General features: G+C 42.3%; 1 protein-coding gene across 4 annotated transcripts in view; it reads left to right on the top strand.

Moving 5' to 3' along the window:
• Nucleotides 1-3,912: 3,912 nt before the first annotated feature.
• Nucleotides 3,913-25,505, top strand: part of IGF2BP2 (insulin like growth factor 2 mRNA binding protein 2) — a 155,956-nt gene continuing 134,363 nt past the window's right edge. For 2 of the 4 annotated variants that reach the window (XM_055308535.1, XM_055308532.1), the window contains exons 1-3: nucleotides 3,913-4,144; nucleotides 5,739-5,799; nucleotides 16,093-16,212. In XM_055308535.1, coding sequence (XP_055164510.1) covers nucleotides 3,967-4,144; nucleotides 5,739-5,799; nucleotides 16,093-16,212 — 359 coding nt within the window. In that variant the 5' untranslated portion in view covers nucleotides 3,913-3,966. The remainder of the gene's footprint in view (nucleotides 4,145-5,738; nucleotides 5,800-16,092; nucleotides 16,213-25,505) is intronic. The other 2 variants (XM_055308536.1, XM_055308534.1) reach the window with 1 other exon arrangement.

Here is a 25,505-nt window from a genome sequence, read left to right as displayed (position 1 = left end):
AGAGAGAGAGACTCCAAATTGAAGCCGTAACACTTCATGGGCTCTGTTTAGCTAAAATACGTTTGCCAGTCATGTTTCAAGCTCTGTTCAACCAGGAAGAAATTCTTGCTCAGTTTTCCTACCTGCAAAGTGACATTAAGAAATCTTGTCCTAGCTACCCTACTGCGATCTTGCCCAAAGGAATCACTGAGGATCTGTACTGCCTTCAATGTTGTTGAGGAAAAGATTAATATGCCTAAAAGTAATATGCCTAATATAAAAAGATCTCCAACTTTCTGACCTTAGTTAAACATTCATATAATCCTGGCATATTAGGCTTAAATTCAGTCCAGATACGTTCGCATTTCAACTCTTTGGGAGGGGATGAGCTAGGGGAACTCAGGAGAAAACAGGCAGAAAATAAAGTTTTGTCAGGCAGGGGCAATGACCTCTGGATTTCTGGTTCTACATTTGGAGGCTGTCTCCTCCTCTCTCATGTGAAAGAGCGACTCTACATTCTAGGATAAGAAACTGTGGGTGCTACAAATTTGAGGTATGGTGGAAACATGTCCTCCACCACACTATTTAAACCCTTCTGCAGCACCCCAGTTTACAAACCGCTGGCAGGACAGGAGACACAACTGCAGCAAAGGGCAGTTATTTCTCAGGGAAAAAACTGAAAGTGACCAGATGAGGCACAGCAAAAGAGTTCACCAGAAGCTACCTTGGCCAAGAATCTTTAGATGCTTGCTGCCACTAGAGAATCCATGCTAAAATGTTTACGATTTTGCAGTAGGACCAAGGAATTGATATGCCAAAACACTACACAACAAAAAACAGCTTTACTTAACCTTCCAGAGAAGAATGAGATCAAGTACCCCTGCCACTCTTGTTTTTCTTTAAAGTGTGTAAATCTGAATTATCGGAAATCAAATAAGCAAATGCTGTCCCATAATACAAAGGTGACTATACGATTAGGGATATTCATGTAAACAATCTGAAGATCATTACTTCCTCATCTATTGAGGTTTACGTAAATACACACTACTTTTCATTTGTGATTCTCCAATACATTTTGGTAGGGATTAGGGATATTCATGTAAACAATCTGAAGATCATTACTTCCTCATCTATCGAGGTTTACGTAAATACACACTACTTTTCATTTGTGATTCTCCAATACATTTTGGTAGGGAAGCATCCAAACCTAGTTTATCTATTAGTTTTGGGGAATAATGGCAAAGTCCATTCCTAACTCCAGGAGCAGTACAATCCAATCCTTTTCTAAGGGAGAGGAAATATGTGAATATTTGAGACCAACACCAGAACTCAAATAATTGCAATATCTGGGTATACTTTATTTCTCCTCTGGACAACTAATTATTTAATGAGACCTCCTTCTCCAATAGACAGTTTTATAAAGCTCATTAGTTCCTAAGAAAAGCATTATGTGTGCGACCACTGTGTTTCAACACACTACCCAGTTCTTCAGAGACTTCACAACAGTTCTGCAAGGGTTGGTTGCTTTATCCTTTTCTTTCTTTTTTTTTTAAAGATTATTATTTTTTCAAGGTTATTTATTTATTCATAGAGACACACACACACACACACACACACACACACAGAGGGGGGGGGGGCAGAGACACAGGCAGAGGGAGAAGCAGGCTCCATGCAGGGAGCCCGACGTGGGACTCGATCCTGGGTCTCCAGGATCACGTCCTGGGCTGAAGGCGGCGCTAAATCACTGAGCCACCCGGGCTGCCCTCTTTCTTTCTTTTACTTATTTATATATGTATGTTTAAAAGATTTTATTTATTTATTTATGAGAGAGGCAGAGAGAGAAGCAGGCTCCATGCAGGAAGCCTGATGTGGGACTCGATCCAGGGACTCCAGGATCACGCCCTGAGCCAAAGGTAGATGCTCAACCTCTGAGCCAGCCAGGTGTCCCTCTTTTTTTTTTTTTTTTTTAAACTGAAGAAACTTAGGCTCACAGATGCTGGAACATTCTAAGCCACACAGCTAGGGACGGACAGAAAGGAGGAAGGTCTGAGTCCTAAGCGTATAGGCCTTCCACCTGCCAGCGCATCCCAAACAAGAATCACCTGAGAGCACTTAAGGAAGATACAAAATGCAGGCTCGCAGGGACCTGGAAACGTGCATTTTTTAAAACAAGCCGTGCTCCCTTCACCGTCTTGGTCAACAGGAACGCTTCTTAGCAAAAGAGAACTTCACGACCCAGCCGGGAGATCTGAACCTGTTCCATCTTCACCAAGGGACGACCCCAGCGTCCTCAAGAACTTACTCCTCTGGTCAAACCATCACTCCCACTAAGGTCCCCAGAAGTTCAGATCTTGCAATCTTCTTCTGTCCCTTCTTCAACCAACGAATCCTGCCATTCTTTTCCTTCCCTGTATAATAATTCATTTCCTGGCTGGGACCGGGCTCTAACCACCAGACTTCCAGCCGGGCCCCGGAACTCCCAACAGCCTCCAGCCCTTCTGGCTCCTTCCCTAGCCCCTCGGCTTGGGGCTGCTATCATCCCAACCCTGCCTCTTCCGTCGGTCACGTTGTTTCCTCCGCCTGGAAGGACCTCTTTCCTCTCCGGGCCCTCCCCAGAGCTCGGGGGGGGGGGGGGGAACTCCTGCTCCAGCGCGAGCGCCTCCGCTTGCAGCCGCCCCCGCCGCCCACCACCGGGCTCCGGGACCCAGCCCGGCCTCGCAGCCCAGAAGCGAGCGCGGTCCTCCGGGCCGCGGCCCCGGCCCCGGCCCCCGCCCCGCGCCGCCCCCGCCCCGCCCCCGCCCCGCTGGCCTCCCCACCCGCCACCTGGCCCCGCGGCGGCCGCTCGGGAAGCCCTCGGCACTTCCCAGAATAGGGAGCAGCTGCCAACGCCAGGCTGCCGCCGGCGCGGGGTTCCGGGCGCACGGGGCGCGGGCGGAGCGGACGGGACTCCGCTCCGGCCTTCCGTCTCCCGCGACGGGCCGGGAAACTGAGGCCCGGGCTGCGCCGTCCGCGAGCCTCGACCGCACGCGCCGCGGGGTCGCCCCGGGGAGCCAGCCGGGCGGGGAGCGGGGCTCCGGGCGAGCGCTGCGCCCGGGACCGCGCAGGGCGCCGGCCGCGGCCAACTCGCCGCCGAAGTTGCCTCCCAGCCGCCCTCGCCTCTCACCTCCGAGACACACCTTCCCCGGCCGCGGCGGCCGCGCTCTCACATCCGGTCCACCTTGCGCACACCCCTCTCCGCGCTCTCCCACGGCCCCGCGCCCCCTCGCGCACTCCCACCCGCGCCCGGGGCGCGCCTTCCCCGCCCCGCCGCACGCCCGGCCTCCGCGCCGCGCCCGCCGGGGCTTCGGGCTTCGGGCTCCGGGCTTCGGGCTCCGGGCGCCCCGGCCCCGGGCCGCGACCCGCTTCCGCCCGCCCGGCGGGAGGCGGCAGCCCGGGGAGCCGCGCGGGGGGCTCGGGGCTCGGGGCTCGGGGCTCGGCGGCGCGGGGCGGGGAGGGGGCGCTCGCTCGCTCGCTCACTCTCGGCGGCGCACACGCCCGTACAAACTCTCTCTCTCTCTCTCTCTCTCACACACACACACACACACACACACACACACGCGGGGTGCGCTGCCGCCGCCCGCCGCTGCTCCTCCTCCCGCCACCGCCTTGAGAGCGAGCGAGAGGGAGGCAGAGAGAGCGCTTTGTCCGCGCGCCGCCGCCCGGCCCGGGACTCTGCCCCGAGGAGGCAGCCGCGCCGAGTCCCCGCCTCCGCCTCTGCCCCCGGGCGGGCCGGGCCGGCCGCGGTGGGGGGAGCCAGGCTGAGGGTGAGGGTGGGGGTGGGTGGCGGGCGGGCGGGCGGAGGGCGGGGAGGGGGGGCGGAGGAGGAGGAGGAGGAGGAGGAGGAGGAGGAGGAGGAGGAGGAGGAGGAGGAGAGACGAGGGCAGCGGAGGAGGCGAGGAGCGCCGGGTACCGGGCCGGGGGAGCCGCGGGCTCTCGGGGAAGAGACGGATGATGAACAAGCTTTACATCGGGAACCTGAGCCCCGCCGTCACCGCCGACGACCTCCGGCAGCTCTTCGGGGACAGGAAGCTGCCCCTGGCGGGACAGGTCCTGCTCAAGTCCGGCTACGCCTTCGTGGACTACCCCGACCAGAACTGGGCCATCCGCGCCATCGAGACCCTCTCGGGTGAGCAGTCGCCGCCGCCCCCTCCCCCCGCCTCGCCCAGCTCGGGCCGGGACGGCGCCCGGAGGGAGGCCGAGCCTGCGGGCGGCGCCCGGCGGGGGCTCCCGCGCCCGCGCCCGCACGCTCACTTCCCCGCACCAGACCCTCAACTCTCGGCGCCGGCCCGCTCCCCTCCCCCCGCCGCTCCGGACCCCCCCGCCCCGCGCGCTCCCGGCCGCAGCCCCGGGGCGACCCCCGTGCCGCTGCGAGGGTGCCCGGGGCTCGCCCGCGCTCTGGGGGCGCCCCCCGCCCGCAGGCTGCCCGCGCCGCTCTCCGGAGTTTCCCCACCCCCATCCCCGGAGAGCCCCCCGGGCCCGCCGTCCCCTGACCTTCCGCCCCCCCTTTGTCAGGGACCCCCCCGCCCTGCACAGCCCGCGTGCCCGGGCGGGACCTCTCGCCCCCCGGCGCCCCCGGAGCCCCCGGAGCCGCGCGCCCCTCGCTGGCCCCCTCCCCACCTCGCCCCGCGGCCCCCCACCTTCGGAGCCCCCTCGGCGCCGCCCTGATGGTCCCCTCCGAGGCCTCGGGGTCCCCCCCGCCCCCCAGCCCCGGCCCCCGCACGACGGCGCCCCGCTCTCGGTCCCTCTCCCGAACCTCCGTCCCCTCTCGCTCGTCTCCCAAGCGCTCCTATTTTTCTCTGAATTTTTTGTCCGATTTTATTGAGAAGAACTCGGGGCTGGGGGCTTCCCGCCGCCTGCCCCCCCGCCTCCCGCTCGGCCAGAAGCACCTTTCTACGAGGTGCCCTGTCTCAACTCGGCGGGGGCCCCGGGCTGAGAACCGGGAAAGAGGCGACCGGGGGGCCCGCGAGAGCGCCGGAGCCCAGACGGGAGACGGAGCGCGACACACACACACTGGCGCGCGCGCGCACTCCCCAACTCTCCCTCTCGCACACGCACCGCTCGGAGCCGCGCTCGCCGCCCGCCCGCCCGCCCGCCCGCCGGAGCCCGCGCCCCCCGAGCCCGGCCGGCCCGAGCCCCCGGCCCACCGGCGCGCGGGGGGGGGGGCGGGGCGGGGCGGGGCGGCCGCCGGGCCAAGGTGACACCCCGGAGCCGGCCGGGACCGGGCGCCCGCGGCGGCGGCCCCCGGGGGGGAGGCGGGGGTGGGGGCGGGGCGGGGGGCTCCGGTGCGCCTCGTCGGGGCCACGGGGCGGCGAGGGCGGGGCGGGGGGCGCAGCGGAGCCTCCGGGGCCCGGGTCAGCGGCTTGGAGAGGTGGGGGCCGGGCGAGCAGCGGGGCCGCGCCAGCCCTGCAGCTTGAGTTTCAAATGAGCTCATCCTTTCAAATTGGCGCCGCTCTTTATTAAATTTGTTTTTCCGGTAATGCCACCCACAGCTATACCTGGGGTCGGATCCGGGCTCGCGCCCTTCCCACCTCGTCCAAAGAGTCGGGGCGCCCACCTTGCTTCCCACCGGGAGCCAAGTTTGCCCAGCTCGAGGCGGGGAGGAGACCCCTGGAGGGCGCCCGAAGGCGGAGCCCGGGCGTGCAGCTCGGTGCGTGCCCCTCCTAGACCCCCGCCGCTTTGATCGAAGGAAGGTTCTGAGTGCTTTAATTTCTGTTTTAAAGGTAAAGTGGAATTGCATGGGAAAATCATGGAAGTTGATTACTCAGTCTCTAAAAAGCTCAGGTAAATATATTTTGCTTAGTTATTTCGTGATAGGGCTTACGTGTAAATACAGAAATACGCTCCGTTGTTGTTTTTTTTTTTTTTTTTTAACGTGCTTTTGTGGTTTTAAAAAGGGAGGCTTTTGTTTGTTTTGTTAGTGGAGATAACATAGTCTAGAAAGTTACATTTTTTTTTTTTTACTTTCATTATATAAGGTGTTTACTGTACTTTGGAAAATATCTGGTGCCTTATTGGGGGTGAGGGGTGGCGAACCCTAGCCGTGTGAAATTCGCTGGGACCGTTAAACTTGTTTATCAAAACTTGCCTCCCACCCCCCACCCCCCCCACTCCCAGCCCTACCCCCCCCCCAGCACAGTGGCAACAAATGCTTGTCAAGACTTCCTGTGAGATGTTAAGAGTAAATATTTACTTTGTCAGCTAAATTGCTTAACTAAACCTCGCGATTAATTAGTTTTCTTTTTTAGATAGCTTAGCGTTGAATAATAAAATAATTCAGTAAGGGGTCAGTATTTTGCATAGCACTCTAAAGAAGTAGGTTGTTTGCATTGGGTGGTAGTTAAAAAGCCAGACTTTTTGAGTCACTGAGACTACTACTGACTGTTGCTTCTGAGCGTTTTGTTGTTGTTGCTTTTAAGATATGTCTGAGGCTAACCAAGTATCTTTGTGAAATCTATAGTTATATTTAAGTGCACTGTTGTTAATGAAGGAGTAAAGAGTTTGGTGGAAGTTGGATTTCTCCACAGTGATTTGCCTACATGAGAACTATCTCCCTATGAGGAGAGAATGAGGGAGAACATCTTTGTTTAAAGTGTATTGTGGACTTTAAATTGGGGCCCTTTATTACTCATTCTAGGTTTTTTTTTTTTTTCCTCTCTTGTGTCGTAACTTAGTTTATATCCCATTCACATACATTTCTTCACCATTAGTCATTAAGTAGCTGGATTGAAAACTAAGTGAAGTCTTTGATTTGCCACCTTTACAATTTATGATACTCAGGAGTGTGACCACTTACTTGATTTGTGCCAGGATTGAGTAGATTTTAAAACAAACTGTACTAATTTTGTAAATACTTAGATATTTTATTAAAGAGATTTTTGAAAATTGTGGGCACATTTTCAGATACTTTTATTTTAACTAAGCAACAGGATATCTTTTGTTTGCAAATGATTCTGTGGCATATCACAAAGCGAACGCCTTTTAAAAAAAAAGGCAAAAGTTATGATTTGCAGTTTCATGTGTAATAATAGTAAGCTAGTTCTTCTCTCTAGGAACAGATACAGTGTGTAACTGGTTTTCCAGTATTTTAATTTGTGTACTTTTCTATAATTTTTTTTTTTTTTTTTTTTGCCTGAGAAATCCAAGTTGAAGCTTTCTGATATATTAGGTACTTAGTGTAAGTTTAAATTGCTCTTCATGCAACACTTGGAAGTTTGATGAATATATTGAACAAGGTTTGAAAGAACCGCCTAAAACATTTGATGGGCTGTTATCGTATAAGTGCCTAATTCTGTTGGCTGCATAGCTGTTTTGAGTCCTTTTTTGGGTTATAATTAATAAAGATCACCCGAGTTTTAACTTTAGTGTGTCATTTCATGTTGCAAAGGACAGTATTTCATGTTGCAATGTAAGGGAAATACTGGTTTCTCTAAAGTTATTAACATCTCCTAAGACTTCTCACAAGTAAACTTCCAAATATTTTTCTTTCAAAATGAAGAGGTATTTGCTGTTAGCCAGAGTGTTATTTAAATAATTTTGTTGTGTTTATTTTAGAGTTCAGAATTAAAAGCATGCCCCAAATTTTTAATATCAATTAAATAAAGAGCAAACTAGGACCTCTACAGCCCTATTAGTACATAATTTCTTTGAACATGTGGGCGATATGAAATACCTAGGAGGTAGATTAAAATGCGCTGTGTGTGATTCACTACCCTGAAGACGTCTGACATACCAAATGTATGCATAAGCTGCTGCTGTAGAGGGTTGCATCATTTCTGATTGGATGGTTTTACTCTTTTTTTCCCCTTTCCTTTATTGGTTGAAAATGCAGGAATTAGTTACTTGTACTGCAGGCTAAGGGAGAGATGGCTAATGCCTGGCGATGTGTACTGAGCTCAGACCCCTGGGATGAAGCAGCTGGATGTTCTCATGTACAGGGCACTACCACGGTGCTGGCTTTCAAAAGCAGGGTACTGTGACATTTGAAACCAAAGCTTTTATGTTATATGGTGACTATTTTTGGTGTTCCTTTGTTGCATTTCCATGAAATTTAACAAGTTAGAAGTAAATTTGTCAGCGTTAAGTCAGTTCTATATGTGGTTTTTGTGTTAGTTGAAGTGAAAATGTGAAGAAAACAATTCATCCTCATTGCTTGCTTACTTAAAAATCATTCAACAATTGAGTACTCATTTTCTTTATATTGTTCTGATTTCTTTCTGTTTTCAAGAATGAGTTTTAGTATCTGCATTCCAAATAGATTTTTTTTTAAGCTAATGATACTTTGGGAGGAGATGTTTTTATCTTAAGTCATGAAATTATTGGCATGCCATTTGCTTACCAATGGATCTTTTGTTAAATACAATTCTAGCATCATTTTCATATGTGCTATTATAGTAGACAGACTAGGTAACCATTATTTTCTCAGGGTCATCAGTAGAAAACTCTTTTTTCCTTTTTGCCACATGTGTTTCATTCTTATTAGATGCAAATTATTGTAATGCAAACCATAGACAAACCATCTATTTTTTTAAATTTTATTTTTTTTTAATTTTTTAATTTTTTAATTTTTTTTTTTTTTTTACTTTCTAAGTTGGTTTCAGGCTCTGTTGAATAAAAACCTTTGGATCTTTTTTCTCTATTCATATTTCTTGGTAGTATATATAAATCAAAGATTGCTTCAAGAGGAAGAAAACTGTAGTGACTTTAAAATTCTGTTAAAAGTTGTAGAAACTTCCTTGACAGAAATTTCATTTTTGATGTTGAAGAGAGTTTGGTTTCAATATATATACATATATCTGCATATGTATCTATACACACATGCATGCACGCATACACATCACATAAATTGTTTTGAGCCAAGACATACGCTAACCTGAATGTGCTTTGTAACTAAAGTTGAATGATTCTGTGAGAAACAAAACTTTGAAAAATGCAATTTCTGCCCACTGCTAGGAAGTAACCAAGTGGTGCTAGACGTGCTTTCACTGAGATGGTGTGAATACTATGAGGTAGTGTAGGAAAAAGCTATGAATTTGTCTTTCATGAGTTAAAAATCAGTAATTGTGTTCTCTCCAATGCAAATGAATTCAGTCTCCTATAGGAATGTTAAAGAAAACAGTATCTCAATTGTATTTTGCTTGTATGTACTACATTGTGTATAGTTGAATTAAATACCAAAAAGAAAAAAAAAAAATCACCCAACCTCAAGCTCTCCCCGCAACAAAGGCTTTTGCTGCATCAATTTTTAATTTTGAAGCAACAGAGAGGACTTTTTTTTAGGTTAAAATCATATGGTAGCCTTCTAATTAAAGAATTTGTTGAATTAAAATTTAATGCTTGAATTTAATTATATAGAGTCCATGTGTGGCTGGCTATAACATGTATTAATGTAAAATACATGTCAAACTGAGGTAGTTTATGATTTGGCTTTGGGTTGGACGTTTAGTTTCCCATTTTTAAAAAAGCTAGTAATTTTTTCATATGGTTCTAGGCAATGTCATAAAGAATTACACATTTTCATGACCCTTAAGAGATAAGTATTAGAATTGAAATAGAAGCAATAAAGAAAAGAATTAATTGATAATTCAAGTGATAATGTAGATTTAAAGTTCTAGCCTACAAATATTAAATGACTGCTCATTTGATGTTGATTTTGTGTTATTCAGCTAAATATTAAAAACCATTGAAAGCTACAAATCAAAATACTTTTTATGTAGTACTTGATTTTCCAGTTTGTCAAATTCATCTCAGTTTTATATTCGTATTATAGCAATTCATAAAAGTATTAAATGGCTACATCTAAACATTAATTCTAAAAGGAGATTTGGTGATGTTTGATACATTTGTCAAATGCTGTTTTTTTAAAATAGTGTTTCCTTGTAATTATGGCCAGTAAGAGATGGTCTCAGAGTTTTGTTTTTTATTATTTTAGCCTGAGATTGTATAAAGATGAGAGATTAGTATTTGTACAATACCTTTTTATACATGGTGGTATAATGTATTTTCTTTAGGAAGAATTTTTTTTTTAAAGGACATTAGATGATTTAGAACTAATTGCATATCAAAATTAACATCCTAACTATTTTGAGTAAATGTTTTTGTTTTATGGAGGTTGCTCCAGTTTTTCAGCTGGGGGAATGTAAATGGTGTTGAAATGTGCATAAAAGCATAGTAACTTGGGCACATTTATTAAAAATCAAAACTATGAAAATCAGATTTCTACAGAAACTTTTTACACATATTTGATACTTCTCAACTCTCTAAATACTTGTTGTCTATTGCTGAATCACTCTTTCAAGTCTTCTAATGAAATTCTCGAAAGTAGATGAGCAATTGGTCAGAGTTGTGAGAGAATATTATTTGAGCTAAGTGTGTCATCTCTGTGATTCAGTGGGGTGTGTGTGCACATGGGTGTCTGTGTGCATGTGTGCTTTGTGGGGGGACAGTAGTTTCAGACAGATGGTATCAAGAGGGAAGAGGAGGAAATCTTTAATTGAGCAACATTTGCTCTGGATTTAGGCAAGGCAAATGAAAATTGCTGGGTGTTTGAACCTTGTAACAAAGGGAATTGGTATTTGTTTTGAGTGATGCATAATTCTTGTAGGTGGTTAACCTTATGGAAGCCAGGGCTTGGGCACCTGTAGTGACTTCTGCAGTGAGGGAGCTGCTGCTGTAAGGGCTATCCAATGCATAGTCTACCCTTCTTTTTGTTTAGATATCCCCTCTCACTAATAGAGTTAGCTCAGTGATTCTGTGAAGGCTCTGATGATTCATAAGCCATTTTTATAAATGTTAGAAAATTCAAGATTTGAATATACATTTTCATTTATAAATTCTGTGCTGTGAAAGTATATTATTTTGTACAACAGAAGTATTCTGACAATTTCATTAGAAGCATAAATATTGAACTGGTTTCTTTGGAGACTTAAAAAAGTTGAACCATAAGTTTCAAAATATATTTCTAAAAATTTCACCTACACGCCACCAGAGTGTCTTCACTGTTCTTTCTGGTGTTGAAGAAGAGAGTGATGTGGCTTGGCTAAGTCAGTTTTTAAAAACCAGTTTTCTGAAACTTTTAGTCAAAAGTGTAATCTCTCAAAAGTTATGATTAACTTAATTTGAAGGATGGGATAATTCTGTTTAACAAAACATGCCCAAATAATTTATTAGTCAAAGTTTATCCTTTTTACACAGAAATTCAAGTCCAGTCAGTTTGGGTAGTCATTCAGAACACTTATCATTGAAGAAAACATAGTAGCAAATAAACAACAAACACCTACAAGTAAAGATTAACCGTCTCTCCTCCCATTTATCATCATTAAAATATCTTAAAAAATCTTTTACTTTATAATTTGACTTCTTGCTTACAAACTTGTAATTTTCATTTGGTGGCATGGACTGTATGGGTTCTATTTTGGGTAGCAAAATTGCAGAGTGCTCAGAGCATTATTTTTAAGGTTTTTCTTTTTCCTGTTTTGATCATGTACTTTGGTCTTTCCATAAAATAGTGAAGAAGAATTATTTTCCTTTATAGAAAAATTCAGATTCTGTTGCTTTGGTTTCCAGAGGCAAAGGAGGATATGATAATTGTTTCTATAACTTGGTTTAGAGTTTGACGGCATATTGAGGTAAAGATTAAGTAGACCAGAGAAAATGGATGCTTTTACACTAATAGCAGGCCATCAAATCTAAGAGCTAACCCAGTGTCCATCATTGAATAGATATATGTCTCCTTCCCAAGCCTCTGTTTCTCACTACGTAATAGGCTTACATTTTTGAGATACATTTTGTTCATTTCTTCCCTGATTTCCTTGTTATTTATCTATTCTGTACTTTATTCTTAAAATGTGAACATTACTAAGAATTTCCTCATTCTGTTTACTGTCAAGAACGTTTCATAAAATAGGTGTTTTAATTAAGTCCAGTAAATGAAAATGAAGAGTTCTGATGCATATTTTAGACTTTCTGATATTTACCTGCATCATAAGAAATGTTGTACCTAATGACCAGGAAAGTAAGTATGGGACCATTGCAATGAGAATGTTTTCAGTTTTTCTCATTATCATGTAATTAATATGTGCCAGTGCGTGAGAATTTGCCTTAGGGGAAAGCTTGGATTTTTTAATTTTTGTTTTAAATGTGAACAGAAAGATTGTTTCATGATTCCATGTGCTGGTGTGTAAATAATGCTAGTAGCATTCTCTCAGGGAGATACATATATTTTTATGTGCCTGCATCTTACATTCATATAGTGCTCATGATGTCCTAGCCTCTTCAACACATTATTTCATTTATTCCAAATAATAATTATGTGAAGCAGTTAGGACAAGTAATATTCTCCCCTTTTTTCTGATGAGGAAACTTAGTTTCAGAGAGATTTAATAATTTGCCTAAGTCCACGTGGCTATTGAATAGTAATGCTGGGGGGCTGGGGCTCATTAGAGCCCGGGTCTTCTGATCCTCCAGTCCGGTGTGCTGAGAACTTTTTTCCCCACACTTTTTTAAATTAAAGAATTCAGTTAGGAGTGTTGTAAGGCTTAAAGGGTGCCATTCAAGAGTGATGAAAATACATGAAAATAGTTTTGTTTGTGAATGACCCTTTTGCAGTCTTATTCTTACATCAATCTGAGTGATCTGTACTTTGTTATAGTTTTTTAGAAACAAAAATAATTAGAAACAAACAGAGGCAATTTAAACATTACCAGCAGCATTCCCTCCTCCTATCACCATGCTTGCCCATAGACAGAAGTGGGGTTGGAGTTTGTTGCTTTTTTCAGTGGTTGCATTCCTTGTGCTATGAAATAGAACACTGCCAGGAAAGACGTATCTCCGGACATCTTGCTCCACACACATTAGGCAGTGAGCTGTACCCCTGGTCAAGACTATAAGCCTTGTGGTAAAGGAAAATCTAGCTCAAGGAATCACTTGGGTGGGTTCTTCATGGGTTTTAACCAACCCACTGCTGGAGGTCAGGACTGTGTTTTGGTTTTTTTCCTGGAGACTGCCAGGTCTTTCCCTGGTTTTGGTGTCTCTCTGCTTCACTTTCTGTACAGAACATGGCATTTGGCCTCTTCTGTGGGGATGGAATGAGTATCAGTAGGATAGCATCCATGAAGTTTTCAGAGGTCTACATTAATGATATAATCACTCAAAAACATACACTAAATAACTAATCATGTGAAGTATAGTTTCATTTCCCCTTAATTATAAACTTTTACTGCGTTTATCCTCTTGTTACCTTTAACTTTTGTGTACAATTGGGACGCCTGGATGGCTCAGTGGTTGAGCCTCTGCCTTCGGCTCAGGGCGTGATCCTGATGAGTCCCGCATGGGGCTCCTGGTAGGGAGCCTGCTTCTCCCTTTGCCTGTGTCTCTGCTTCTTTCTTTCTGTGTCTCTCGTGAATAAATAAAGCTTAAAAAAAAAAAAAAAAACCTTTTGTGTACTATCATTACTATCATGTATATGGTGGTAGTGGGAGGAAAGAAGGCATTATCAAGAAAATAATAGGTAAGAAGATTATTTCCAACTCCCCACACATTTCATTTCCTTAAGTTAGTACAGTCTGCAGTAAGGGTATTGCACGTTCTGTGGAATTCTGATTCTGAAGATGGAGAAGGAAGGTAACTAATATTTACGAGGTAGATCCTGTGCTAGGTCCTGTACTGGGCCTTCTGGGTATCTTATTGTATCCTTACAACAGCCAGGAGACAGCTGTACATCATCCCTTTTATAGATAGGGCTGTAAGGTTTCAGACTCAGAAGCAACAACTCCTTCCACCTGCCCAAACCTGTTTCAAAGAGACAGTGGTCCTGTCACCTTTGCTGTCCTGCTCTCCTCATCTGAATATAGCAACAGCAGCCTACCAGTAAAGCAGGAGTTGTGATAATGGTTACATAGGTTATAGAGTAACTTTATTTTTCCCAACTCAGAATAAGAAATAAAATATACATGTAGAGGACGGGTATGCTGAGGAAGATACGGGGCTGAAGTTTAGTTATTTCTAATTTAGTATAATTGAAAAGCAACTAAAAGTGCTAGTCATAATTTGAGGACACTTTCTGAAGCCGTCCTTCCTATTGTAGAGGCATTAGTAATTTAAAAGAGAGATGGTTTTAAAAATTGTTGTGGCCAGAAATGAAGTGTAAAAAATATAATGTATATGCAGCGTGGTGAGAGGGTCTGTATTCATGCTTTTGGGCCAGATACATATATATTTTAAATCCTGTAAAAAGACTCAGGCTTTTTTGTTTAGGACCTAGAATGTTACACAAAGTTTGGCATGCTTTCATTTTCATCTGTGTATAAATGTGTATGGTCTAGAGAAGGAAAATCTGGGATTCTCACACATCACTTTCCATAAAATGATTCATCTTACGTCAGAAAATTTTAAACCTTACTGACACATGAAAATGTCAGTGAAAGTACAGGGAGTAGAAAGATGTATATGTTCTTTTTGATACAACACTTAAACATTATACAGTACATTGGTGACTTTTTTTAAGTAAACAAGATGTAAGATAGAATTATACCATCAATGAAATGAGACATACAGAAGTTTTGCTTCTAGATATAGAGGTTGTGCTTTTTTGATTAAAAAAAATCTTATGAACATTATGATTAAAAAATAATAACTTTTCTCAGTAACCTCTAATAGAGCTTAAAATGTTATCAGAGAAGACATTTTTGTTATCTTGCTACATCTTCTCTTTACTTTTTCTCTTCAAAAAGCAAAGCAAAAAATTTATAATCAAAAGGTGATTTTGCAGACAGGTTAACCTCAAACCAATTCACAAAATAGAAGATATTTTGAAAAAAACTCATGTGAGGACAGGCTATAACTGTTTTTTGTGGCGACCAGTTACTTGAGTCTCTCTTGATGTTTGTAATTTCAACAATGCATATTTGGAAAATGAATGTCTGTCTTCATAGTTGTATGGATAAGATTTTGGAGTAAAATATTTGTGCATCTTTGAGAGAATCAGAGATAGATGATTAAACAGTTTAACAGTAAAAAAAAAAATACAATTTGGCTTCTTCAACTAGAAGGAAGGAAGAAAGGGAGAGAGAGAAAGATATTTGGAGGGAGAGAAGGAAGGAAGGAGGACAGGAGCTAGGTGGCCATAGGAGCTTGGTGACTGAGTGAACTATGTCATACAGCTCATGCAGTCTCTAATTCCAGAGCACAGGGGAAAGACTGGTACTCCCTGATAGGGTATAGAAAACAGTAAGGGACTCCAGTGGTGACAGCAGAACTGCGAATCTCACAGAATTTATTCTTTGACGTTTAAAAACTCTAGGAGTATGTGGCTGGCCTGCCCCACAAAAGGTTTTACATTTCTTTCTATGAGGCCCTGTACTGGCCACTTCCTTTCTCTCTCCCTCTATCTCCCTCTATCTCCCTCTCTCTCCCTCTCTCTCACTCCCCTCTTGCCCTTTGCGTTTCCCTGGGGATGGCCAGGGCTAGAAGGTGCCTGGTGTGCAGGCCTGCATCCAGTGCAGTGCCCCCTCACTGGCTGAGTTTGGGGAAGCCAGGGAGGAGTGTGTGCGCTTGCTCAATGTGTTGGAATGTATGGTTCTGTGGCATACACTTACTGGGAAAGTGCAGCAGACAGACACACAGACACACATACTCACTCATCAGTGGTTGGTGAGGGAGGTCAAACGTTGCTGGCTTTTGTGAGGAGTTGAAAATTTGGGAAGGAATTTCCCAGTGTTGAAAATTTAGGCTACTTTTCTTCCCCCTTAAAGTGTAATTGTATTTATTCTTTGTAAAGGGAAAACATCGTTTTATTTTCCCCCCAAATACCATTGAAGGATAGACAAAAATTTTGTGGATGCATAAATAATCTGGCCTTTCTGCTGGATCTTGCTGTACTTTTTCTCCCTTCCTTTTCATACTAATAGTGATATCCTCAAATAATAGACACTAAATTTGTAAAATAAGCTTTTGAAAACTGAGTTGTGTCACTACTAAGGATGATCTTTAGAAACAAGAATCATTAGAAGCCAAGTTTTAAGCTCAGATATTTTACTTTTTAATTTTTTAAAAAAGATTTTATTTATTTATTCCTGAGAGACAGACAGAAGCAGACATAGGCAGAGGAAGAAGCAGGCTCCCTGCCGGAAACCCAATGTGGGACTCCATCCCAGGACCCCGGGATGAGCCAAAGGCAGACGCCAACCACCAACCCACCAGGTACCCCTAAGCTCAGATATTTTAAAATGTTGGATTTAGCCTTCCTTTCAAGGAATAAAGAATAAAATACTAGTCGATGAATACTTTTAATTTTTTTTTGCCCCTTAATATTTAAAAAAATTTTACATTCATTTTTTTTTATTTACAAAAGATTTGAGATGAAAAAGGTGCTGGCTATTTAGTTTTAAATAAAGAAGACAGGGATTTAGTTTTATGAAGTAGGCAAGTGAAGCTGACATTTTGTTTTAAGGGTTATTAAAGACTGGGAACAACAGGTGGTTGGTTCTAATGTAATTCTTTATACATCTTAGGAGATTTGGCAGCGAAGAGTTAGCTCTTTGGTTCATTGATTTATGTATTAATGGTTTGCTGTACATGTCTATTTTAATGATTTTATTTTAATGATTTCAAAATAATAATTTTTTCAGTAATATTGAAAATTTGTGGCTTTAGTTTATGATTATGAGCAAGGTGTTAATACTGGACTTAGAAATTTTCAGGCCTGTGACACCTGGATGGCTCAGTTAAGTTTCCAACTCTTGTTTTGGCTTGGGTCATGATCTCAGGGTTGTGAGACAGAGCCCCACATCAGGCTCCACACTCAGTAGGGAGTCAAGCCTGCTTGAGATATTCTCCCTCTCTTTCTGCCTCTCCTCTTGCTCATGTGTGCGTGCTCTCTCTCTCTCTGTCTCTCTTAAATAAATAAATAAATCTTTAAAAAAAAAAATCCCCAAGCCAAAGTCCTCTTTTATTCCCCATGGCGGTACTTTTAATACTATGTTCCACGAAAGCTTAGAATTCTGAGGAGATGCCAGATTTATGGGAAGTAAGAAGTGGATATATGTACATGGGAGATCCTGGCTTCTTAACTACATTTCAATCAGAAAACAGCTGTATTTGCCGCAGTTTTATGTATTGGAGTTCGGTCTAGAATTTGGTTCAGAAAAGGGGTTTGCTGCTTTAGAAAAAGGTTTGAAAGTTACCTGACCAATGGTATATAATTCTGGACCTTGAGTCCATTCCTTGTTCAGGCATTCCAGCAGATCCCCAAAGCTCTTTCTCGAGGAAAGTTTGCTACTTCTAAATCCACTTCCTGTAGAATGGCCTGTCACTTTTGCTCTAGTAACAAATGTTTGCTTTGCCATCTGCATGCCAGACTACTAAATCTATGGATTTTTCTATAATCAATAGCACTGAAGGTTTGCCCTTCGGGAACTTTTCTAGGGAGCTCCTTAGCCAATGATTGCACTCCAGTTCTTAGCAGAGCCATTAGAATCAACTAACTTTGAAGAATGATGAGTCTGGTGACAGGGGACCTGCTCATTCTTCAACAGTAAGTTTTGCTTCAGGAGGTCCAAGCAGGTTGGACTGCTTGCCCTTTCTTCAAGCAGAGCATCCCTACTTTTTTTTTTTTTTTAAAGATTTATTTATTTATTCATTCACAGAGAGCGAGAGAGAGGCAGAGACACAGGCAGGGGGAGAAGCAGGCTTCATGCAGGAAGCCCGATGTGGGACTCATCCCGGGTCTCCAGGATCACACCCCGGGCTGCAGGCGGCGCCAAACCGCTGTGCCACCGGGGCTACTCCTTTTTTTTTTTTTTTTTTTTAAGATTTATTATCATCCCTACTTTTATCTGTCACATATGATGGGTTTCCATAAATACAGGGGTGATCTTCAGAATATTTTGAACTGGTTAGTGGATGCCTCACAAGTCAGAAGGGACATAAACCATGATCCTCTAATATACACTTGCACAGTATCAATCCTGCATGCATGAGTCTTCTTCCAAAACAGGATATTATTTCAAATAGTATATGTTATTCTCTCAGTGATTTCTTAACCTGTGGTCAAGGACTCTTGGGGGCCGTACTTAAAGTCCTAGGACTTTGCCTTCTGTGTTATTTAAAGAGCCTCCTGGGTGGTTTTCATTACGAGAGAGAGACAGACAGAGACACTCTCCTCTGAGCTCCCATTGCTCCAGCTTCCTGAAGACTGGTCTTTGACGATTGCTAATTTCATATCATACATCCAAGTTTTGTAAGTGACTGTTACAAGAAACCATCATATATTTACAGGGATCCACACTCAAATACCTGCAGATGATATAAGTGGTAGCAACGTGTGAGGTTTCTTCTGTGAAGTACAGGAGGGGTAGCTCTTAAGTCAGCTTCAGCCACCTGTTACCATGTGGAAATGTAAGGCCACTATTCTCAAATCTGATTTTTCAAAAGAAGCTGGAATTCTTATGTTAAATATCAGCAACAATTCAGAAATTCTTGTAGAGACTGTGAGTGTCAAAGAAGATAGCTTGTAGGTTGAATCTGGCCTGTGGGTTGCTAGTTTGCCATCTCTGCCTCATGAAAATCTGCAGCTTCTATAAAATATTGCTGAAGATTCTCTCCATTATGGTTACCATCTCCTACCCTTAAGGTTGGTCTATGAGTGAGAGGGAAGTCCTTCTCTCTTTTTTTTTTTTAAGATTTTATTTATCCACGAGAGAGAGAGAGAGAGAGAGAGAGAGAGAGAGAGAGAGAGGCAGAGACACAGGCAGAGGGAGAAGCAGGCTCCATGCAGGGAGCCCAAGGTGGGACTCGATCCCAGGTCTCCAGGATCACGCCCTGGGCTGAAGGCAGCGCTAAACCGCTGCGCCACCGGGGCTGCCCTCCTTCTCTTGATAAACTAGATAAACTAGTATGCCTCTTATTTAATGATGATGATAGCTATTTGGAAACTTAAAATTAAAATTATGTCTCAGTTGCAGCAGCCGTCACTTAGTCCAGTTAGTTTTCTGGAATAATTACTTTCTCTACTATAAAGTACCTTATACTTTTAATTTTATCTAACTATTATGTGTATGTTATATAAAAACCATCTGAAATCCTTTTGTAAATTTAGAATGTACACATGCTGGATATGTGACAGTCTTATAATTTTATGTATATGCTATTTCATGATACATGTTCATGAGAAAAACAAGCTCCTATTTTCATATAATTGGATGAACATACTTCCTCATCAGTCTCAGTTTTACCCTCTTCAATTAAATACTGGGCCAGCTATAGATGATGTTTTAAACTGTTTTCTAAGAAAATAGGATTCTCCTATATCTAGCAAACTTTTTTTTTTATTAAAGATTTTATTTATTCATGAGAGACAATAGAGAGAGAGAAAGGCAGAGACACAGGCAGAGGGAGAAGCAGGCTCCACGCAGGGAACCCAATGTGGGACTTGAGCCCAGGACTCTATGATCACACCCTGGACCAAAGGCAGGCACCAAACCATTGAGCCACCCAGGGATCCCGCAAACATTTTTTTAAAATGAGAACCTGAGTTTTGCCCATAAATCAACATCCCATAAGGCAGGTAGTTTTAAAAAGTATAGCGTGTACTCAGCAGGAAAAAAATCAGTGGTGAAAAGTAGTGCCTTTAAATATTTTGAAAAGTGTTTTGGTTATTGTTGCACTTTCTTGTATTTAAGTTGAAGAAATTGAAAGCCATATGGATTCTGCTCCTGGGCCCCGGGTGCAGTAAATACTCATTAAGGCCAAACTAAATGAAAACTGTCAGTTACCTAAGGGACTTTTACCAAAAAAAAAAAAAACAAAAAAACCGAAAAACAAAGATACTAGCAGGATGGTTGGATTACATTTGAAAAAATATCTTTTTATTCTAAAACTTATGTAAAATAACTCATTAGGATGCTGATGGTGAGGTTAAAGTGCATGTCTTGGAGAACGTAAATTAGGTATCTATGGTAAGACATAATGAGTGACATATAGGAGTCTGGGAATTCAGGATTTCATTTGGTTTCCCACATTTGTGAAACATCTCATGGTCATCAGTTCCATAAAAATAGCTAGCTCTATTTTTTGGACTGATCTTTTGAACTTTATAATTTTGAAGTTCCACGAGATCTTGTTCTTGTCTTGTTGTTTCCACTGCTTCACATTGAATGCCTTGAAAAGTGAGATTAGCTGCTCATTAAAATTTTTCAATTTTTAAAATTAAAGCCATAATAAAGTATCCTTAATAATTTGTTTTTGTCTGTTTTCTTCTTCTTTATTTCCAAACTGAGGGTGGGTAGAAATAGCAGTTCAAGGATTTTACTCTTTTGTGAATGGGTTTTCAGTCTTTGTACTGAATCTTTGGCATGAGTAGAATGAAACCTTCACGGACATTTTAGGTACAAAGGCCCTTTAAAACATGAGGTGAGCTGCAAAGAGCAGTTGCACAGGGCTTCCAAATGAGTATTAGAAAGCAAAGCTTTAGATTTGGTGGAAGCAGAATAGGTTTTGCAAATCAGTCTTTCTTTCTTTCTTTTTTTTTTTTTTAAGAAGGATGGGTTAATCGTAGTATTATCAGATTCAGTGTTATTATTCGAAAATGTGAATTCCTGTATAGATATCTCTTTCTCCAACTCAAGTTACATTAAGAGTCTGTCAGGAATCATGGAAGAAAAACGTGTGTATATGTGTGTGTGTCAGTATAAATATATATTTATATGTATATTTATACATATCCCCCCAAAAGCAGCTATCCTCTTATTGGGAGATAGGTAGATACAAGAAGCAAGTTAAGGTGTGTTTTTATGTAGTAAATAAAAGATGATCAGTTTAAGCAGACAGCATCTGAAATTGTTGTGAAAAAATAGACGAATGCAAAAATGACAGAATTTACCAATGGATGAGATAATTCATACCCAAGGAAATGACTGATTTTAAAATAAATGTTAATTGCCAAAAAGATGCTGTCAAATCCTCTGTATTAGTAATCTGTTGCTGCATGCAAATTACTCCAAAACTGGGGTGCCTTGCTGACTCAGTCGGCTAAGTGTCTGACTCTTGATCTCTGCTCAGATCTTGATCTGAGTGTTGTGAGTTTAGGCCCTGCATTGGGGTCCACACTGGGCATGGAGCCTACTTAAAAAAAATAAAACAATTTGCCCCAAAACTTAGCAGTTTAAAGCAGTGAACATTTATTTTCTCTCACATTTTCTGAGGGTCAAGAATATGGTTTAGCTGGGTTGTTCTAGCTCAGCATCTTTCATGAGGTTGCAGTCCAGAAGATTTGCTGTCTAGTTCACTCATGGTGGTTGGTGGTTGAAAGGCCTCAGTTTCTCTGTGGCTGTTGGCTAGAGTTTTCAGCCCTTCCCGACATGGGCCTCTCCATAGATCTCACAGCGTGGCGCAGGTTCCCAAGTGAGTAATCCAAGAGAGCATGACACCACAGTGCCATGTACCACCTAGTCAGTGAATTGTACATCATCACTTCTGCCTTATTTTGTGTGTCGACATGAGACCTTTGTCTAGCCTGCATTCACTGGGAAAGGGTCACTCAAGAACTGAATACCCACAGGTGGGGGTTTTTGGGGGAACATTTAGGATTTAACTAAGTCAGGAAAAGTCAACAAATCGAAGAGAGACTTGATTTGGGGGTTATACTAAGGAGAATAATCCCCTTCTATTAATATTTATACTTAGCCTCTTTTGGAGTAAAACAAATTCCTTATAAAACACCAGTAATAACAATTATGGATTACCAAATCCTTTTATAATCTTTATTTAATTTTTCAGAACCCATTCCAGGGTGAGGAGGGCACTATTCTCCTTATTTCAGAGATTGAGGAACTCAGGCCTAGACTGTTCAAACTGCTTAGACAGGGCCGCATATTCAGCATTCAACCCGAAATGTCTCCTCCCCCCCCTTTCCTCTTTCTCTTCTTTCCACCAAAGAATAATTGTAGTTACTTTCTCTTTTATAGAACACAATTTAATTTTTCCCTTCCAGCCTTATCTGAAAGAGCTGATCTTTTAAATGCTTAATTGAAAAGTTTAAAACACTGTTCTTATAGTATCAATAAAGATGTTAGTCACTTTTCTGCCAGCAGTAGAAGTCCTTTTTGCTATTTTTGTAACTGGGTGAGGTCTGATTTCTCCAAAATTGTGCCATACTGTGGTTAGCCATGGTCTACAAGAGGAAAATAGATTTACCCTTCTTTAAAATCATTGGTTTTCTAAGAAATATGCTATTTACTATACCAAATCTGAGTAAATCTTTCTGGGACAAAATGCAGTGGTCACTTTGACATCAGACGAGGCCAGTTCTCTCCCCCACTAAAAATGCAAAACATCAGGCCTTCAGATCTTTGATATCTACCTTTATTATACATTTATTTCTTGAGAAAATTTGATAGTGTTTTTGGTGTTAGTCGTATACACATCCATGCTGAAGGATTCATTCTGTATGAGTGTTTTGCCAAATTCATGCAAACGTATCAACTTTGCATATGGAATGTCCTGACTTTGACGTCACTCAAATACAGTATTTTAATAGTCATGTCTTTAAATTTTTATTGAATCTCAGTGCTTGCGTTACTTGCATTACATATTCCTATAACCCATTTAACCTTTTTCTCTCAAAGTTCCTGATTGACATGATAGTGTGGAATGAAGAGTTATTTTGGTTCTTTCCTTATGAATGTGTATAGGCTGAGGCTTTTAGAGTGTTAGGGTCCTTTAGGAATGACTGCTCTCTAGGAAAGATGGATACTTTTTATATTGTTTAAGAGAAACCCCTAGAAGGTAAAAACTGAATATTTTTACAGTCTGTGTATTTTAGTCAAACAGAGTATGTACTGAGTTATCCTTTTTGGGAGAGGGTTGTCTTTGAGTGGGTTCTCAAACTCTCCATAGTTTAAAATTTTGATGTATTTTTTCACAAAACAATCAAATTATGACATTAAAATTTTTTTTGCCTTCAGAGATTTTAAAACTCTTTAGCTGCTTTCAGTGGAAAGACCAAGTTTAAGATTTATTTCAGATTTTTGTCATCTTCAAGTATTAGGAGGTTACAGATGAGCATGAACAATTCTGGGAGCTCAGAGGACCAATGTGTGATATATAACTCTACCTGGTGTTTATTGTTGTTTTGTAATATTTTGACTACCTGTAGATACTCACCCAAAGAAATGTACTTTTTCTCATTCTTCCTGGTGACTTACCTTGTTATAATCCCAACCTGGGGGAGAGGCAGGAAGGAAAAAATAGAAGCCATCTAATAAGCTGAACTGCTGCAGGTGACCTACTCGGACCTCACATGATCTGTTATTTCTCAAGTTGTCCCTTCAGTTGATTTGTTTTTCAAGTCTAGAAAAGCAGCATTTGGGATAGAAGAGAACATTTTTTGCTTGATGACCTTACAGAGCACGTTTCCTAGGCCTCCTCCCAGAGCCACACGGGTGTCTTTACCTACAAAACACCCCAACACAGGAGCTGTCCACAGAGTTCTGGCTAGGACACCGCTCCTCTGGGTGTCTCACGTAAGGTTATATGTGCTATGGAAACTTACATGTTTCCTGGTTTTTCAGAAGTGCTTCTGGGCTAGTGCAATTGATGTTTGAACCTCAGACATTCTGTCTCGTGTGTCTAACAGCCTAGGGACCGCATAATGTACAGTGAATGTGGTTGGGTGTTTTTCATCATCAAATACATCAGATCCTCTCTGAAAACACAAGCGGCATCAATTTCTCTGAATCTGGTTGCCGCTGTTCAATTCTTGACCTGAGGTTATGGTTAGAATTAAATACATTGAGGCTTTATTGATGCAGGTTATGGGAAGATCAATGATAATTCATCAGATGTCTGAATGGGCAGATTTTTAAAAAATGTATGTTACTTTCAATTAAGTATTGCAACCTGAGTAGACAAAATGTTGCTAAAGAGCAGTCCTACCAGACCCTTTTTTTGAATATAAAAAATGATTTATATTCACATATCAGTTATATGTAAATACTTCTGAAATGTGTTTAAATAGCTTATTCTCTTGAGTGGTTTAAATTTCCCTCTTATGATCTTGTTTTTATTGATTCTTTGGTTGAATAAGCCACCCTTCCCCTCTTTTTAAAGAAAAGGTGTAGTAAATTCCAGTTCTATGCTGTTACAATTAGAATTAATGGCATTTCACTATTCAGTGGACTATAATATAATCTCAGTTCTTTGTAGGTTTCCAGTGCCCTTAAGATACAAATAATTTAATGTTTGAGTATCATCCTATTCTAGAAGAATTTAGGAAGATACCTTCATAATTTTTACATGACAGGAAGTAGTTAAAAAGTCATCCATTCAAAAGAGAGTTCAATATAAATCATGGGAATCCATTATTATTGAATTGACAAATGAAGGCAATTTTGATCAGAATAATTCTAGCTTAATAAAATGGAAATACCTCTTTTTCTGTACTTTTATTTGGGAAATATTCACCAAGAAGAATCTAATAACCCAATAATACTTTAATTTGGGAGCTACTTTTGGTATATGTGCTGCCAAAGCGAGCACTGGAGGCAGTTAAATCTAATCATTTGACATTCGATTCTGTACTACCCTTTAAAGGTGAAATTTAAATACATTTTCATTTTGAAGGAAATATTGTGGTAACTTCTAAGATTGAGCCTAGCAAACTACATTTTTCAGAGATGGGATGATAACCTTCAATATCCAGCTGTTAAGTAGAAAAGACTGCTTGGGAGCTGTGTTCTAGTGGGAGACATAGAACCTGCAGTCTGCTAACCCCTATTACATCAGCACTCCAAAGGGTACTTCCAGCATTTAACTTCTCATTTATTTCAGTTCTCTAGCAACAAAAAAGTGTTTGTGGGTATTTTCATCTTGAGGAAAGCTTTTACTTCTGGATATTTTCTCTGTCAGGGGTCTTTAGAGACCTAAGCTTTGTTGCTAGTGCCTCAGTCTGGCTGGTAGGTAAGAGGGATTCTATGCCAGGTTGGTGAAGTTACATTTGGGTTTTGAAATTCACAGTCTGCCCACTCTCAATACCTCAGGTGAATGTCAGATAATGTCCCAGTAATGTAAAAAATGTTTTTGAGATTCAGTTAGGAATTCAAGTTATTTTAGTTTGGAAGAGCATTACTTGAGCACCTACTATGTGTTTAGCCAGAGTGCAGGGGCACAGAACGTAGGACACAGAGGAAGCCAGCCCTCGGTCTCTGCATTAATGAGCTGGACTCTAAGAAGTCTTCTCTTATTTCCAAATTCACAGAAGCAAACCATGAGGAAACTGCTGTTTTTTGCCCTTACCATCCTCATACCAGCTTAATGTGTTACCATATTTCTGGTTAGTCAGGAATACTTTTCAAATGTCTGTGGTGTGTTAAGCTTGGAAGAGAGCAAGATTTCAACCTGAAAGTGAATCAGACTCCCTCCCCTGCACCTGAATGCACGCCTGGGGTGCATTAGGTTTACCTGCCACATTACATTTTTTTTTTTTTTAAGATTTACTT

This window comes from Nyctereutes procyonoides, unplaced genomic scaffold, assembly GCF_905146905.1.
Source record: "Nyctereutes procyonoides isolate TBG_1078 unplaced genomic scaffold, NYPRO_anot_genome, whole genome shotgun sequence".
Lineage (NCBI taxonomy): Eukaryota > Metazoa > Chordata > Mammalia > Carnivora > Canidae > Nyctereutes > Nyctereutes procyonoides.
The sequence above is the reverse complement of the archived record's forward strand: the minus strand, read 5'-3'. Positions and strand labels throughout refer to the sequence as shown.